This window comes from Engystomops pustulosus, chromosome 3, assembly GCF_040894005.1.
Source record: "Engystomops pustulosus chromosome 3, aEngPut4.maternal, whole genome shotgun sequence".
NCBI classification, from domain to species: Eukaryota; Metazoa; Chordata; class Amphibia; order Anura; family Leptodactylidae; genus Engystomops; species Engystomops pustulosus.
In genome coordinates, this window is record NC_092413.1 from 183,728,382 (window position 1) to 183,746,771 (window position 18,390).

Consider the following 18,390-nt stretch of genomic DNA (forward strand, 5'->3'; position numbering starts at 1 on the left):
GCGCCCAAATGTCCGAAATGCGACTTTCACATCTTTTTACATGACATAAAAAAATGTAATGAAAAGTGATCATAATGTCGCACAGTCCTCAAAATGGTAGCAATGAAAACGTCGGCTCCTTTCGCAAAAAATGACACCTCCCCCAGCTCCGTACACCGAAGTATGAAAAAGTTATTAGTGTCAGAAGATGACATTTTTTTTGCCTTTTTCGTACACATTCGTTTAATTTTTGAAAATGTATTAAAACACAATAAAACCTATATAAATTTGGTATCACCGCGATCGTACCGAACCAAAGAATAAAGGGGAGCAGTTATTTGGAGCGCAGAGTGAAAGTCGTAAAAACTGTGCCCAAAAGAACGTGACGCACATGCATATTTTTAAAATTTTTCCACATTTGGAAATTTTTTCCTGCTTCCCAGTACACGGCATGTTATAATAAATAACAACACGGGAAAGTAAAATTTGTCACGCACAAAATAAGCCCTCACACAGGTCTGTACACGGAAAAATGAAATGAGCGAAAAAACCCTGCGTCCTTAAGGGGTTGAGGGAGATGTGATATCTGGACTGCAAATTGTAAAAGTAAAAGTGTACAAGAAAATGGTGCAAGTTCTTTTTTTTAGCATTTATAGAATTTATTTTTCCCGCTTCTCGGTACATTACATGGAATATTAGATGCTGCCACTCAAACAATGTCCCCAGATAACAAGCCCTCATACAACTCTGTGTAAAAGTTGTGGATTTTGGGGTTAAACCATTACATTCCTGCAGTTAAATAATTTTTTTATGTAACTCTTTTGCTTCCCAGTCTCTTCATCAGGAATCCAAGCATGATTCCAATTGAAGGTGTGAACACAGCCAAGATGTGACATTTGCCCCCCTATGGGCGCGGCCTCATTCACTATTTATCAGCCAGAGCCTTAGATTCCGGCACGCAACACCCAGGTCACGTGACAACACCCATCCTCTCCTCCCCGGCTCGCTCCCCTACGGACATTAATAAGGACACGCCCAACTCCGGTCATGTGACTTAAATGTCTCCCTGTTACGTTCCAGCCCGGCTACTACAACCCCCAGAACACCCCGCGCCTCCTGCTTATGGGATATGTAGTTCTTACAGTCACCATAACAAGAGATGACGCTTTAAAAGAACTACATGTCCCAGATATCTTAGCCCGGATGACGTCTGTACGTGTTTGACATTCGGGTGGGGGGGTGCGCCCTGGAAATTTTTTCCTATGTAAAGAGAAGGCCATCTGCTAAGACTGCCGTGTGCATCCTGCGGAGCCTACGGGCGATGGGCCGGGGACATGGTGGTAGGCTGGGAATACTCGTATAGGAGAAGCTGCGAGCTCCATATTGACCGAGGATGTAGTGTGCACTGACAGACACTACAGCAGCTCCATGTGATATTACTGTAAATGGTGCTGGGCATATAGTAAGTCTCTGCTATACACCTGGGTGATAGGTATTAGTAGCGCACCACCTACCTCTGTTACATTGCAGGTGCAGCTTAGATAGAGTTTTAGTCTAAAGTTTGCCATGTGGGGTAATCTGCCTCTGTTTGCCACAAGAGCTTGCACTCAGTCTACACATCACTGAGCGGGAAGAGCCTGCGACAGGATGGCGCATCTCCGAGACTTCCCCGCACAGGTAACAATCATTACTGGCACCCTGGAATATTGAGGATATATAACCATTGCCCTTATGCCTAAATACATCTTGTGGGTCAGGTTGTCCAGCTGGTATGAAATACTGCTGTAATACAGCCTTGGAGTAATATGTCCACGTTATATGTGGACATCTTACCAGTATGTTTTGGAGTGTGGGAGGAAACCGGAGGAAACCCACGCAAACATACAAACTCTTTGCAGATGTTGACCTGGATGGCACTTGAACCCAGAACCCCAGGATGTAGTGTTAACCACTGACCCTTGTCCCACCTGTATGTTGTTGGCGGCACGTATCCAGTTTGAGTTTGAATACATATGGTTCCAGATCTTTTGTCTGGATTTGGTTGTGGATTTCACATTGGGGTTTTCCTCTATTACTTAGGGAGGAGAGATCTGTTGTGAATGTGAGGAAGTCCCTAAGCTGCATACAATATAGGTTCTGTAGGTTTGTTCTTAAGTTGAATCTGTATGTTAGTCTGCAATCTAAACAGCCTATCAGTATGTTTTTGGAGTGAGGGAAGAAACCCACGCAAACACTGAGAGAACATACAAACTCTTTACAGATGTTGACCCTGGGACTTGAACCCAGGACTTCAGCGCTGCAAGGCAGAATTTCTACCCACTCAGCCACCGTACTGCCCCTTACTTACAGGGAAAGCTAGAGCAAATTCTGTTTATTTCCCTGATACAGCATGGTGGGCAATCATCTATCAAAATGGATGAATGTATTGGCCATTGAAACGCACGGGGCCATATACTTCTCGTACTGCAATGGTACGGGCAGTATGCGACTGTTCGTTTGAAAGCAGCCAAAGTCTGAATATTATAGGTGATTTATAGGTATATATTGTGTAACTCCGAACCAAATTTTTTTTGTTCATGTGACAATTAGATTTTCACAAATTTGGTTTGTCTTTGGATTGATTACATTAAAGCTTTTTGCAGACACCTTTTATAACTGTTTTAGCTCATAGTTGTTGCCTCTGTAGGCGTGTGGAGACTTACTGCCACTGATGCTCCACTGAGGCATCCAAGGAAATATACAAATACGTTTCCCCGATGGGATCCAGAATAGATTGCCTCTTAGCCACCTTGTAAGGCAGCAGCTAAACATCAACCATGACTTTACCAGAAAGCCTAATGATATACTGGTTTGGCTGTTGTCCAGCATCATATCTATATACCTAGTCTCCAGCCTCTTGCCAGTTGCCTACACTGTACTGATGAGATGCAATGTCTACAGCTGGGAATCTGTTCACTTTGAAATCGATTTACTGGTTTTACTATTATTCCGCCTCATGTCATTAGGTTTTCCGATGAAGTCATGCTTGATGTGCAGGGGGTTGCCTTACAAGGAAGCCAAGAGGTAACATTTTCCTTATCTTATCCTGGAAAATGTATTTGCATATTTTGAAGAACAAACAGAAAAATATGGGTTCGGTCTTATTGTATGCAACCACCACGTAGAGTTGTCTCTGAGTGTTTTGTAGCCTGTGGCAGAGGTTCTCCTGTAACAGTCCTTCTAGTTAATCTCTTCTAACTAATGTATTACTCCTCTTCAGGGCTCCAGAATGGATCCAGAACGCCTTTTTACTAAGCTTGAACGTATTGGCAGGGGCTCATTTGGAGAAGTGTACAAGGGTATAGAGAACCGCAGCAAAGAAGTGGTGGCCATCAAGATCATAGACCTGGAAGAGGCAGAAGATGAGATCGAGGACATTCAACAAGAGATCACCGTACTGAGCCAGTGTGACAGTCCTTATATTACGCGCTACTATGGCTCCTACTTGAAGGTAACTTCATAAACTTTTATTAACACTGTATTCGAAATACTCTGTGCTGAGTATAGATGAGTGTTAAGGTTCTGTTTACATTCAGTGTATGTGGTAGGGTAGGGCCAAGGTATAGGCCCATTGATCCAGTGTGGTACCGGAGTGCCCTATGAATGCTTCTAGCTGTTCTCAATAGTAATGATGGCATATTCTTCTACGTTATTCAATATTTTTAATAAAAAGACATACGGTTAAGGAAAAACCTAAGTAAATTCTTTGGAATTATCCCTGACCTGTCGTCGGAGGACTGGAAAGAAGTGGAACGTTCTTTCTTTGATTCAGTGGTAAGTGCCATAGACTTCCGAATTCAATTGCGGTTTCTGCAGCTTATATCGGTATTTTATACTTGTTAGATTGCGCAGGATGGGGGGGGGGTGTATCTGTATCAGATCTATGTTTCCTTTGTGAGTCTGCAGTGGGAACATTTCGTCATTATGTGTGGGATTGCCTGATGTGCTCCATTTCTGGTCTGAGGTTCTTTCATTTCTTCTCTCACTTTGAATTTCCTAGACTTCTCACCCCTCAGGTATATTTGTTGGGTGCCATTGGGGCAGTGATTCAGGGCCACTTTGATAAAATATTTTTTAGATTTGTACTCGTATAGCATGTATGGTTATAGTAACATCTTACAAGGACCCAAGCTGCGGAGAAGCCTGAATCTAGTCGTTACCTATGTCCCCCTCTTGCAAATTCTATATGAGAGTTGGAAGTTTGGGGAAATCTGGTCATGGTGGTTAGAGATCTGAGACGGCTGCCTAATTTATCTCCTTTCGTGTGGGAGGGTTGTGGAGGAGCTGTAGATGTATGTTTAGGTGCATTTGGAAATGTGTTTTCTGTCCTGTCTGTATTTATTGGAATTGCCTGGATTCCTGTATTGTTTACCCACAAAATGTGGTCTGATTATTATCAGAGTCACTATAATGGCCCAGTACTATGTAGCTAATGTTATCGTATACGGGTGTATGATTCATGTCCCAACATCACGAGAAGAACAACTGCTTGTGTGCTATCAGCTTAGTTACACGGCGCTTATCTATAACTGGATACCACATGTTATAGGTACACATTACAAGGGTTCATATACTTATTTTGGAATAGAATCAGAATCACATTCCAATCCAATCCGGAATGTATGTATAAAAGCCATACGTGGCCATAATGGGAATAGTCCTGTTACGGCTTCTTTAGTTTTAGAAAAAGTTGATATATGGCGGTTCTACACCGTTTACAAAATACCATATAGATGGGAGTTATGGAGACTTCTCCTGCAGTCACAGAAGCTGCATGGTTTACTGTGCTATACCAATTCTGAGACTCCGATTTAGCTCTCTGGAGGCTATGGAAATGGTGTTAACCAGCCATGTTAATCTGTTTCTGACTAAAGAAGCATGAGCACACAGAATCCAATGACTGACATAGGAATACATCATAAAGGATTCTGTGTCGCCTGTGATATAAATAATCACAAATTATTTTTTTTTTCTTAATCAACATTTTGAAAGAAAATTATTTACGGTATATAACTGAGTGGTTTCCCTGTCTTGTGCCTATTAAGCAAATTTAATTTTAAAATAATTCCTGGTGATAAAGTTTTTTTTTTTTTTTTTTTTCATAGGGGTCAAAGCTCTGGATTATCATGGAGTATCTAGGTGGAGGATCTGCACTAGACTTGGTAAGAAAACTAATCAAATTATACTATGAGAGCATTTCCTGATGTTTTCCTACAATGCAAGGTGGTGATATACCTGTTTATGGGTATTTAGTGACAGAAGGACAAAAGGTTCTATTGTGGCTATGTTGGACATGTTTGGCAAATGTGCAAGAAATTTCCCCAAATAATATGCAGAATGTAATGAGCAAAAAAACACAATATGAACAGTTTCAGTCTTACACCCCTTGCCCACAGGTGAGTTTGGTCTGCTTGTGGTATTTGCTGGCCCAAACCTAGAATCACTGAACTATTCCCAGTCAGTGATTCTAGGTTCTGGCTGATAAATCCTGCAAACACACGGATCAAAATCGCTCATGGGCAATTCGTTTTACTTTGATGTCTACTGCAATGTAGTGGTGGGAGAGATTCTACACTTGCTTCAATCTTTTCCTTTTACTTCATTGCTACAGTTAAAACCTGGCCCTCTGGAGGAGTCCTACATAGCCACCATACTACGGGAGATCCTTAAAGGTCTAGATTATTTACATTCAGAGAGGAAGATCCACCGGGACATCAAAGGTGGGGGCATTGGATAACTGATTCTAGAACATATTTCTCATAGGGAAACCCTCTTGCTTCCATTGGGTTAGTGGATTGTAAATTGCTGCTTTTTCTCTGCGTTTTCAGCTGCAAATGTGTTGCTTTCGGAGCAGGGTGATGTGAAACTGGCAGATTTTGGGGTAGCAGGTCAGCTGACAGATACTCAGATCAAGAGGAATACTTTTGTGGGCACACCGTTCTGGATGGCTCCTGAGGTCATCAAACAGTCTGCCTACGACTTCAAGGTTGGATTTCCTTACAGCTTCCATATTTGTTCTCTATAATATTGTCTCCTGTTACTTTAATGCTGTTTTTTTTTTTTTGTGTGTATTCCAGGCAGATATTTGGTCGCTTGGTATCACAGCTATTGAACTAGCAAAGGGGGAACCTCCACACTCTGATCTCCATCCTATGAGGGTCTTGTTCCTAATTCCTAAGAATAACCCTCCTTCTTTACAAGGCCAGCACAGCAAACCATTTAAAGAATTTGTGGACGCTTGTTTGAACAAAGATCCCCGACTGGTGACTATTTCCTTCTTAAACCTTTTCTGTAAGGGAATATCCACACTCGGTATATTCCATTCTAGTGGAGTTGTCCCTTGTGTATGTAGCATTACAGTTAGGGTGTCATTATTTCTGGTAAATTGCACATTAAAGAAGCTTTGATGCCAGGGGTGAAACTTGAGGGGTGCAGAGGTTGCGGTCGCACCAGGGCCCAAGAGGTTTAGGGGGCCCTTATGGTGTCACTTTCCCATATGAGAAGACTATTACTATAAACCATACATTGTAGTCGGGGGCCTGGCACAGTCTTTGCACTGGGGCCCATCAGCTTCTAGTTACGCTACTGTATGATGCTGAATATTTAATGTAATCTCCTTCCTTCTGTATATAGAGACCCACAGCACGGGAGCTGCTTAAACATCGCTTCATCTTACGATACACCAAGAAAACCTCCTTCCTTATGGAGCTGGTGGAACGTTACCGCCGCTGGAAATCTCAGGGCCACCGGGATGACTCCAGCTCCGATGACTCTGATTTGTAAGTAGATTTGGGATACTTGGGAGTTTCTGTTGTGGCATGCAGGGAATTGGTATGTATAAGGTACCTACTACTGTATTGTATTTTTATATGCAGGGACAATGAAGATGACAAAAACCAGTCCCAGACTCCTCACTGGTCATTTCCAGAAACCATACGCCACACCACCACCATAAACCGCTGGGGATATCAGCAGGTGAACCCTTGCCCTCTCCTTCTTGTCATGTTTTTTATTCCAAAAGCGATAACATTTATTTTTATTTTTTTGTTTACAGAGATTAATAAGGGCTTGTTATCTGTGGGACAAATTTGTACTTTTTAGTGCTGCTATTTAATATTTCATACCATGTACTGGAAATCTGGAAAAATTCCAAGTACACTGAAATTGACAAAAAGAGGACATTTGCAGCATTTTTACAGCTTTCATTCTGTTCTCCAAATGACACTTCCTCTTCTTTGGGTTGATATGATCACATGGATACCAAATGTATATAGGTTTTATAGATTTTATATTTTTACCAAATTCTGAGGCCAATAACATTTTCACTCTTTGGTGTAAGGACCTATGTAAGGTGTTATTATTTGCAGTATGTGCTAGTATGTTAACTTGTATCAATTTGGGAACTGTATGTCTCTTTCATCACTTTTTATTCAAATATTCATGGATGACAAAATGGTGCAAAAGTGGCAATTGGGCAATATATTCCATTATGGTGTTGACGGCCGGGAATACTTTTTTTTTTTCTATATTTTGATTGGGCATTTTTGGGACGTGGCGATCCCTAACATGTTTTATGATTTTTACGTTTTTTTTTTTTTTAAATGTGTTTTTTGGGAAAGGGGGGTGATTTTAAACTTTTTACTTTAATTATTTCAGACCCTCTAGGGTACTTTTAAACCCTGCAGGGTCTGATTGCTTATACTATAATACTACTGTATTGTAGTATATAGCAATTTTACTGATCTCTAATAGCGTGTCTTCAACAGGCTATTGGAGATCATCATACATGGCAAGCCTACGAGATAGCAGCAGCAATGGTGGGTGCCATGGTCGAGTTCAACCACAGCAGTAACAGGTGGGTGTCAGCTGTATTGTACAGCTGACACTCGCTGCATATGGAGAGAACTCAGCCTGTCGGCTTTCTATACAACCCCTACAGCACCAGGACGTTATAGTACGTGCTGGTGCGTGAAGGGGTTAATGATGATGCATTCTATATGGACATGTCAAATATAGGCATGTATTAATCTTTTAAAACTATAGGAACACTTATTTTGATGATAAAACTATAGGAAACTTTAGGCTGTGGCGCTTCTCATAATGTTTAATGGGGGATAAACGGATGACGCACTTTTTTTAATAAGTGTTAACACATTGTAATATTTGCTTTTCCCAATTTATTCCCAGTTAATTTTGACACTTGGTTTAGTTTGTATAATACAAAAACGTTAAGAATTCTCGTGTTCTCGTCTCTGCAGCCAGTAGAACCTATAAAACGCCTGCCAAGATCCCACTGTTTATCGGCTCTTGTAGCGCCAGTCTTTCAGGAGGTGAGAGACTCTGCTTTATGGAATGACTTGCCATTACTGGCCACTTAAGTGTATCATTTATACAGTGTGTGATGCTTCATTCTTCTAAAATAAAGCCTATAATGCTAAACTAGGAGACATTCCCAGGCTTGTTAACCTGTCGATAACTTGGTGAGTCAAGGTGAAATCTGTATATGGCTTCTATACACCCTATGCTGTTCATATATTGCAGTGATCATTCATTTTATGGTTTAATTGACCCCTATGCGTTGTGGCTCTCTGAGCGCTGTATACTTTATACTGGACTGTACTGGTGGTCGGAACATGAATGTGTCCCCGTGGGAGGAGATATAGATGGGCTACTATGCAACTCTTTGTAGTGTTACCGACTGTAAATTAAGGGATCACCAGAAAATTGCCTACTTTTTTAATGCATATTTAAAAATGTTTTTTCTAGCTGAAGGAGCAGCGCTGCGCTGGCGCATTTGGATCCGTACAGGAACTAGAGAACGCCTTCAGCTTAGCGGAAGAGTCCAGCCCTGGAATCACAGACCAGCTCATTTCTCACTTGGTTCAGCGTGTGCAAAGGTAAAAGATGTCACAAGATCCCGTACACACAGGATCAGCCCGATTCTTGTGTATTACAATTTGCAGGCAATTATTCTTTACAAGGTGGAAAATGCTGCAGATGTCATTGTGTACCTATGTACCATGGATTTCTCCTCCAGGCGATGAGGGATGTGATACTATTCAGCACATATATTAGTTATAACCAAACAAAACCAACTCTTGTGACACTTGGCTGCTGTGAAAAAAAAAAAGAATCGGTCATTTGTTTTTCCCGTGAATGTTTAGAACCTGTAGATAGTGAAAGTGTGTTTTGACATTTAAAGCGCAGATAAGTGGGTAGTCGCATGGGTCAGCCGGGTTCCGATGTCCCTTCCAACGAAAGATAGGCTTCTATTTGTAGATCGCTATAGAATATGATTGTGCTGTATAAATAGAGATGATTGTCCCTTAAGCACCGGGCAAATTTGGGCCTTTAACAGACCCATGAAGTGATACTTCACTTGCAGCCACTAAACTTGACTCATATCTGCTATTTTTACATGGTTTTGGAGGGGATTTTTATTTTCTTAAGTACACAGGAGAAATTTCAGATAAGAGGGAATTCTAGAAAGAACATTTCATAAGAACTTGAGTCCCTTTAAAGGGAACCTGTCAGGTACTTTTTACTTAAAGGGCGTTTCAGCAAGTATGGATGTTGTCCCCTATCCTTTTAAAGGACTTGGCTGATTAGTGAGGGTCTAACTGCTGAGAACCCCTGGCAATTTAAAAAACAGAGGCCCCGTTTTCATTAATGAGTGGAGCAGCAGGTTGCACATGTGTCCTGCCTCTTTGCTCAAAATTATGGGAGTGTCAGATATTACTGAGCACTAGTCCCATACACTTTCTAAGTTCAGTACCAGAGTACTGTGATCTGCAGTTTTCAAAGTCCAGTTCTGATGATTGGAGCCGCTGAAAAGTATGCTCGACCTGTGCCGATTGTTGATTAGGACCCTAGGGCTGTCCATAGTCTGTCTACGAACTGTAGCTTGGTACTAGTATAACCTGCTTCATGGGCAAAAAAAAAAGTGTTATACCTCTTGGAAGAAAGCAAAGTAAAAACCATATAGGTTTTATTCTGCAAAATTTGTAAAACCTATGCCAATATTTCTATATTTTTTTTTTTCTTAACCGTACTGACCCAGGTTATACCTAATACAGGCGGTCCCCAACTTTTTTTTTTTTTTAAAAGTCTTACATACGACCCCTAGTTACAAACTGACCTCTGGATGTTGGTATTTTACTGTACCCTAGGCTACAATAAACAGCTATAACCGTTATCAATGGTGTCTGAAATTAAGCTTTATTGTTAATCCTGATTCTTTTGAAACCCCAAAAGTTTTAAAATCCAATAGTCAAAGAGACCAATAAAAATTTTGGCTGGGGTTACAATTATAAAATATAAAGTTCCGACTTGTATACAAATTCAACTTAAGAACAAACCTATCTTGTACGCAAACCCTCTCCATGCATCGGGACTTGGCGTGTGCCGTAATAGTACCGGGAAGGGGTTAAAAGCGTATAAAGCAACACATGGCAGATTACATAAAAGGGACTGCGCCTTAAAGGGAACCTGTCATCAGAACTACCATTATGTTGTCAAGCACCTGAACACCTTCCAGATCTTGTTTCTGTTGTTACCCAGTGTGTTGGTATCATCTAGTAAAATCAGCATTGAGGTGAGAAGTAAATTGGTTGTATAAAGTCAAGGAGGAGGAGAATAACACTGAAGTCAAGTTTCGTCTTCTTCAGAAAGCCGCCTTCAGGAGGCGTTCAGAGCTCCGCACCTTGACTTCAGTGTTAAACTCTCTGCCTCTGACTCTGAGCCATGAAATCATACCACCAAAAATTTTTGGAAAAATACTAAAAAGTTATTCATACATGACATACTAGACAAATAGATTTTATTAAAGAAAATAGACAGCAATACAACACCAACAATACAAATTTAAAAACAGAGAGTGCCAAATGGTTACAAAGTCATAAATCAGTTGAAAGAGTAAAAACTGGTACGTGCAACATGGTATCAATCAAAGCCTGAGTAGAGATCACATAAAAGGAAAAGCCTTATACCTCGTATGGAGCTAGCAAAATTACCTAAACCAGTAAGACGGCACACGCTGTACACCCCGACACGTGTTTCGCAGTCAGCTTTTTCAAGGGGAGTGTCACTGAGCCATGAAAGTAACAAAAACTAAAAGGTGTTGCACTGCTTGACAATATACTGGTAGTAGTTAATTAGGCCAATCGCTGATGACAGGTTCCCTTTGGTAATACAGTGCGTGTGATCTGAAGGGGATAAGCATGCAGTGCCAAATAACACTTTCTATGGTCCTCTCATGAAGACCCTACTTGTGTAAAGCATGCTGCCAGATGTCCTCCCATTCTAGGCCAAGTTCCTTTAGTAGATGCCATGCATGTGCAGCATTCTGTATTATGGGAATAAAGAACCGCGCATCCCTTCCCATCGGAGAATGATCCTGTGTGTAGTCTGAGGTTACTGATTAACTTACAAGGACCTCTATAGTGACGTTATAGGGCAGATTTTTCAAATGTCTGAAAGTCAGAATATTTTTAGTTGCCCATGGCAACCAATCACAGCTCAGCTTTAAAATATGCATGAACATTGGTTAAAAACAAAGCTGAGCTGTGATTGGTTGCCATGGGCAACTAGAAATATTCTGACTTTCAGACACCTGATAAATGGGGCTCTATGTGTTTGACTTGGCAGAGGTCCTGTAGAGGGAAACCATTTTTCCTGAACGAACTGCAGGAGGTCTCGGGGTCTATAGGAGTCGGATCAAGGCTCTAATAAACCTTCGTTGACTGATGGACCTCTACTTCACACCGGGAACTCTACATGATAGGAGCTCAGCACAGAAGCTTGTGTAAAAGGGAAGTACTTATTGATCTGCTTCTTGAGGAACACTATCATTAGATCTTGCCCCATTATACTCTTTGCCCCCTTCAGGTAGGATATAAAATATCCTTTCCATCATTTGTTACATCTCACCCCTTTACCTTAAATTAAAAATAAAAAAAAATCCTCCTCTAAAGTCATATGCAAGTGAGCTGAGAAGAGTCACTTTTAGAGGCTGGAAGTAGAATGTCACTTTAGACACCCCGATCTTGGGCTCTATTGTACTTCATTACACACAGATGCATAGTATGAACTGGGCTTTCCCCTTTCTCTTTCTAGGTTTTCCTCTGCATCATGAGACCACAACATTGGTGCTCCACGTTTTCCCTCTTCGTGTCCTAGCCTGGACCAGGACTACACTGTGAATGAGGACATGACCCATGTGGCATTACTTTAAGTGTATTATTCTTTATTTTTATTGTAACATACAAAAATGTTTACTGATATTTCTCATCAACCTGTCATGTAAAAAATAAACTGACATTTCATACATAAATATGTCCTGTTGTAAAATTTTTAGATTTTCTGCTTTATTTGCAATAATGAAAGTATTCTTTAAACCTGTTGAATAATGATATGTTCTAAGTGTAACAAACACACGATATAGCGCCATCTGCAGGCAAGAAATAGGATTTTTAGTGCAAGAGCAGCACAAATTTTAGTTTCTGGATTTAAATCTCCCTACTTCATACTTTAAAGACCTTAAATGTAGATGTATTAATAATAATATTGCAATATAATTACTATATAGAAATTTGATCCCGGCAAAATAAGGTTAAGCTCAGACAGTGTGGTTGTGTGTAATAAAGAGTTGAATCAGAAAAAAATACATTTATTACTCACTTCACAAGATGTTTCTAATTTACAAAAGTTCTGTACAATAATAAGCTGAGACTGTATGGGATCCCAGTACTGATTATTTCACGTATAACACTAAGAGCAGTAGATCCGAGGAAGTGAATGACAAATTTATTGTTTCAGTCTGTAGTAAGACATGTTTGGCCCCGGTTCTGACGGATCATGGACGTTCCATTCTAGGCAGCTGTAGAAGAACTGCTTATGTTCTTGTTTATACTTTTCCTGTGGTCATGAGATCAATCAATAATGACGCCATCCTCCGCAAAGTGTCCAATCTTCCCCGGAGAGCTCACTCCACGCCTGATCACTTCCATCCACCTGGTGATACAGAACAAAGAGCAGACGTTACCAGACAACCTTATGATCAAAGTCATGAGAAGACGGGTGCATGGTCACCACTGATTAATGAAATAACTAATTTAGATCGTTTCACAAGATGCGGTCTATGAATCCTGCAGTGAAATGCATCCTCCTATGAGTGGAAATTTTCACTCAGAATCCAAAGAAAAAATGGGTCATGTTTCCCACAATTCAACCAAGCTGAACCAGACATATTTTTTCAGTGTAAACTACATCTTTGATTATAGAGGCTCATTTTATTTTCCATTCTTCTTGCGGAAAGCATACGAGCCCATTGATTTCTACGAGTCTGTTCACATGTCACATTTTTTTCCCCCATAGATGTGCAGCATTGGATGGCGCATAGATGACATCCCTATGTAGTCTGTTTTGTTAGGCATCCAACTGGGCATGACAGAAAATAGATTAGAACTCCATCCGTTGTTTTGTGTGGATACCATACGAACTGCACACAGATAATCGCACCGCCACATCTTTTGTGCGCATCTGAGGAGTTTTTTGGGCTGTTTTTTAAAAATTCTTATTACAATCTTAATCGTTGCATCATTTATTAATAATTAGATGCGCAATGGTTCAGTAAGCAAAAAATAGAACCACATATGTATAAGTATCCTAACTGGGGGGACCAGGTGTTGAATAATGCAGATTGGTAGAGGTGAAATCAGTTACTAAATCTACATATGTTTCTTTTTTGCACAGTTTGTACAAAATCCTATAAGTGAAAAAAAAAGGAATGTGAAGGGGGGGGGGGGGGGGGATGAGGAACGTCTGACCAAGATCTCCACCACCAGAAGCTGTATAAGGGTGATGCCACACAGGGCATTTTGAACCTGTTTTTGGTCCATTTTTAAGCAGTCCGTTAAAAAACACATCTGTTTTTGACAGGTTTTACCAATTATCTTAATTAAAACTGGTCAAAAATGAATGCATTTTTGGTCGGACTGCTTAAAAACAGACCAAAAACGGGTTCAAATCGCGACGTGTGCCATCACCCTAAGGCTTCATCCACTGTATAGTGGTCATGCAGGGTTATTGCAGTTCAGCTCTATTCACTTGAGTAGGAGTAGAGCTGCAGTGCTCCAACCTTCTGCTTCTATAATTTGTAATATTAAAAACCATAACATACCTCCTCCATGTATACTCGCTGTCGGCTCTGAAGAAGTATACATGGGATTTGAAGTGCAGTTTGAAAACATGGTGACAGGTGACGGGATCAGAGAAGGACGGGACGCTTACAGTGTACCCCAACAGCGGCAATGAGGCAAGAGGAGCTTCTTCCTGTGAATATATACATTACTTCACACAATAATAGACACAGAGCAGCCACTCACATTGCAAATAATAATTATATTGCTGTGATTTATATTAACTATAAGATCAGAATTAATCGATCCTGGATGACAAGTAGGTCCTTCATCAGATTACGCTCATCACCATGTTTACAGGCATCAGTGACAGAAGGTTGTTGGGAAAATAATTTCCCCGTGTGGCAAGATCACAGGAATAAAAATAGTAATAAATAATAATAAGAATACAGTTAGTGGGTGACAAGAGAAGCGCAGCAACTTGCCCTAAGACCATGGCTTGCTGTCCTCGACACACCATCTTCTTGGTGTCTTCTGTTGTCATGGTATTGTTTTATTTTGTTTTTTTTTTTAATTAATTTTGTTTATGTAAATCTATGGCCATTGCTTGAGTTTGCAGTTTTTTGTTTTTTTTTTACTTCAAATGAGTTGAACCTAAACTTCCAAAACACACAGATCATCGACTTTAAAGTAAAAACTATGGGCATAGTATTTTTCCACAATACTTATTTGTGTTGCCTCACGTATTCAATGAGTGTAATCCCGTACCGTACCAGTACATGACCTGATCTATAGTCATTTTTTTTTTTTTCCACAAACAATTCAAGCTCATTACTTTTTTTTCTTTACCTGGTGAGTTTTGTAAAAGTAAAGGCAGAAATTAGTGAAGATCACCCACAGCCGCTGCCAGCCGTTGCTGTTCTTAAACTTCCGAAGCAAATATCCAGAGAGCTGATTCTGGAGATGAGACCCAAATACACTATTATACACACAAGGTGGGAGACACAGGATACAAATCTGTACCTGGGATAATACTGTAGTTACCATTACTAAGGTTATTTTAAAAATTTGCTTGGTATATACACGCAGTTCCCGGGCTACGTACAAGATAGGTTCCGTAGGTTTGTTCTTAAGCTGAATTTGTGTGCAAGTCGGAACTGTATATTTTATAATTGTAGCTCCAGGCAAATGTTGTTTTGTCTCTATGACAATTGGATTTTAAAAATGTTGGATTGTTATAAGAACCAGGATTAGCAATAAAGCTTCATTACAGACAACTCTGGTGCCGGTTATAGCAGTTTATTGTAATCTAGGCCTAAAGTACAGTAAATACCAATATCCAGAGGGTCCGTTTGTAACTAGGGGTCGTCTCTAAGTTGAATGTTCTTAAGTAGGGGACCACCTGTACACAGGTTTTAGTTTTTTTTTTTTAAACCGACTACAGTATTTTTCAGAGGCGCACCATCAATAAATGCCTGCTAAAACGTCTAGGTTCATATATAAGGCGCACCGGATTATAAGGATGAATGACCAGCAGATGGCAGAGCTGTGCACAGTTCAAGGCAGCTGTTGTCTTTAAAGGGAACCTACCACCACGAATCTACCTATAAAGGTAGATCGGGTGGTAGGTGGATGTAAGGGACGTGAGGATAGCTCTTTTTAGAGCTAATCCTCACGTCCCCGCTAACTTTTGGTACATTTTATTGAGCTTATATGTAAATTTCGTTATGCGGCTACTGGGGCGTGGAGTAGCCGCGCTGTGTAGCCTCGTGCTCGGCTACTCCACGCCCCAGTAGCCACATTACTCCTCCCACCCTGTTGCGTGCGGCGCGCAGCTCCTCGTAGCTGCGCGGCCTCGTCCGTAATGTGGCGTTCTGCGCATGCGCAGAACGCAGGCCGGCGGCTGAGCAGTCCCAGCTCCGAGGCCGCAACAGGGTAGGAGTAGTAATGTGGCTACTGGGGCGTGGAGTAGCCGCGCCGTGTAGCCTCGTGCTCGGCTACTCCACGCCCCAGTAGCCGCATAACGAAATTTACATATTAGCTCAAAGTGTAACAAAAGTTAGCGGGGACGTGAGGATTAGCTCTAAAAAGAGCTATCCTCACGTCCCTTACATCCACCTACCACCCGATCTACCTTTATAGCTAGATTCGTGGTGGTAGGTTCTCTTTAAGTACAGTTCATATATAAGGCGCACTGGACTATACTAAGGCGTACCTTTGATTTCTGAAGAAAATCTAAGGATTTTTTGTGAGCCTTATAGTCCGAAAAATACAGTAATTTCCCAAATCCCTAGAAGCTTGAAAGAAAAGTTCCATATAGAATAATGCGACTTCGGGTGCTCAGCCCTCCTCTCTCCATAGGAAACAGCGCCGCACGGAGCATGTTTTTTTTTGCCATAAGTGTCTATGGGGACATTAACACACAGATGGCATCCATGTACCGTTTTTGATTTCAAAGAATGAGCTATATGAATTGGTTTTGTTTAAAAAATGAACATAAGATGGATCAGTGTAAGTCTCAATAATCTGTGTATACTCATGATTTCTCATAAGGAAATGCAATTGTACTTTACAAAAAATTACATAGTTAATTACATTCCCATCATCAAGTCAAAAGAGAGAGCCTCAGAGATTACTGAACTAGGAGTTGGTGCTCTATACTGAGAAATGGATGTTACCTCCATCATAGTGACGTGGTCGGTCAGTGACACACTTTGGTTTCGATACCAGCAAACATGGCTGAGCGTGTTTGGACGATGGTTCTGTCCTGGAACCTGCATAACTGGTTCTAGGGAAATAAAGGCACAACATAAACCTAATAAAACCAAAGTGGTACCTGTTATCTGGTACCAAATATCAGTTGGCAGAACTTTTACATATAATCAGGTGACATATGTACCCTTTATTATGTAGGGATGGGTCTGAAAGATTACATGCTGCGATGTACTGACGCAGAAGAGCGGGGTTTGTTCTTTGGCACACTATAGTCCACATACTCAGTAGTTAGTTCTACATAGTCTCGCAATGCTGAGAACCCTATTTTTCAGAGGTTTTTAGCATATTGATAAAAGCTATGACAGACATAATGGCATGATGACATATTAGTTCATCAAGACTTACGCTGTAGCGATAGGGCAGAAAGTTCACTGTATCTTGGGGCCCGACTGATGGCCGCGTTCAGATCATCCAACCAGCGTCTCATGTCCACCTGTGAGCTAAAAGTGAAGATGAAAAGGGATTGTCAACATTGTACATACATGAGATACCTGTAACACATATGGAATCATTGTTACACAAATCCAAAATATGCCCAAAATCATTCAATACAAGTAAATGCTCTGTGTGTACTCCGGACACAACCAAAGGCAATTCGGTTACAGAAGTTATTTAAGGTTCATTAGTTGTAAATCATCTGCAAAATATTACAACAATAGACAGTGTATTTCCATAAATGAGCATCAGGAATTCACAGCTGACCCACAGAATTAGCCTCATTTAATGAGGGATAACCACTGTGTATGGAGTGTGCTTCAATAAGTGACGGACTGGACACACAAATGACCATATGACCATGCATACATCAACCCCCGTAACTGTGGCTCAGTTCACATTTCAGTTATGTCTTCAGTTATTTGCATCAGTTATTGTGAGCCACAACCAAGTGTTTGGGGCAGCACAGTGGCTCAGTGTCATTACAGCCTTGCAGCTCTAGGGTTCTGGGTTCAAATCCCATCCTAGTCAATATCTGCAAAGAGTTTGTATGTTCTCTCCTTGTTTGCGTGGTTTTCCTCCGGTTTTCTCCCACACTCCAAAAACATACTGGTAGGTTGATTAGATTGTGAGCCCCATTGAGCACAGAGACTGATTTGGCAAGCTCTGTGCAGCGCTGCGTAATCTGTGTGTGCTATATAAATAATGGAATCAATCAATTGAGACAAATAAAGAGAGGTATAATGGAAAGACTTGCACTTGTTCTGTGTTCAATTGCTCACAATAACTGATGCAAAAAAACAATGAAAGAACAAGAAAGGTGATTTGGCCCAATAGTAAACAGTTAATTTTTATGCACCTCATTTTCTCACCTGGCAGCCACTCCTATAGTTGTCTGTGCAGAGTAGATAGTAAAGCAGTATGGGACAGAGCAATGACTGTCCTCAGCCTGTGGACAGTGACCATATAGATAGAGATGAAGGATGAATGGTGACATGCTGACAACAGAAATACACAGCATGTA

At 40.8% G+C, this 18,390-nt stretch overlaps 2 protein-coding genes across 10 annotated transcripts in view; one reads left to right on the forward strand and one right to left on the reverse strand.

Moving 5' to 3' along the window:
• Positions 1-1,166: 1,166 nt before the first annotated feature.
• STK25 (serine/threonine kinase 25) lies at positions 1,167-12,349 on the forward strand. Of its 4 annotated transcripts, none has more exons than XM_072143201.1 (11): positions 1,167-1,656; positions 3,239-3,469; positions 5,124-5,180; positions 5,630-5,738; positions 5,847-6,004; positions 6,096-6,281; positions 6,652-6,797; positions 6,894-6,993; positions 8,277-8,348; positions 8,785-8,915; positions 12,133-12,349. In XM_072143201.1, exons 1-11 carry the CDS (start codon positions 1,627-1,629, stop codon positions 12,149-12,151), a joined length of 1,239 nt encoding a protein of 412 aa, XP_071999302.1. In that variant the 5' UTR covers positions 1,167-1,626; the 3' UTR covers positions 12,152-12,349. The 4 variants fall into 4 exon arrangements, with proteins under 4 accessions (XP_071999302.1, XP_071999305.1, XP_071999303.1 ...); XM_072143204.1 differs by having other exon boundaries at positions 1,167-1,441; XM_072143203.1 differs by having other exon boundaries at positions 1,168-1,319.
• A 320-nt stretch (positions 12,350-12,669) lies between these two features.
• FARP2 (FERM, ARH/RhoGEF and pleckstrin domain protein 2) overlaps positions 12,670-18,390 on the reverse strand; it is a 51,062-nt gene continuing 45,341 nt past the window's right edge. For 3 of the 6 annotated variants that reach the window (XM_072143197.1, XM_072143196.1, XM_072143199.1), the window contains 6 exons: positions 18,239-18,315; positions 17,277-17,371; positions 16,835-16,944; positions 15,006-15,113; positions 14,198-14,349; positions 12,670-13,029 (listed from right to left, as the gene is read on the reverse strand). In XM_072143197.1, coding sequence (XP_071999298.1) covers positions 12,948-13,029; positions 14,198-14,349; positions 15,006-15,113; positions 16,835-16,944; positions 17,277-17,371; positions 18,239-18,315 — 624 coding nt within the window. In that variant the 3' untranslated portion in view covers positions 12,670-12,947. Of the gene's footprint in view, positions 13,030-14,197; positions 14,350-15,005; positions 15,114-16,834; positions 16,945-17,276; positions 17,372-18,225; positions 18,365-18,390 lie in introns of those variants that run through there. The other 3 variants (XR_011854317.1, XR_011854316.1, XM_072143200.1) reach the window with 2 other exon arrangements.

Excerpts from the sequence above, each read along its gene's own strand:
- STK25 (XM_072143201.1), top strand. The coding sequence starts at position 1,627 with ATGGCGCATCTCCGAGACTTCCCCGCACAG. Across the intron at positions 1,657-3,238 it reads TCCGAGACTTCCCCGCACAG|GGCTCCAGAATGGATCCAGA; the intron begins GTAACAATCATT and ends ACTCCTCTTCAG. Across the intron at positions 5,739-5,846 it reads GATCCACCGGGACATCAAAG|CTGCAAATGTGTTGCTTTCG; the intron begins GTGGGGGCATTG and ends CTGCGTTTTCAG.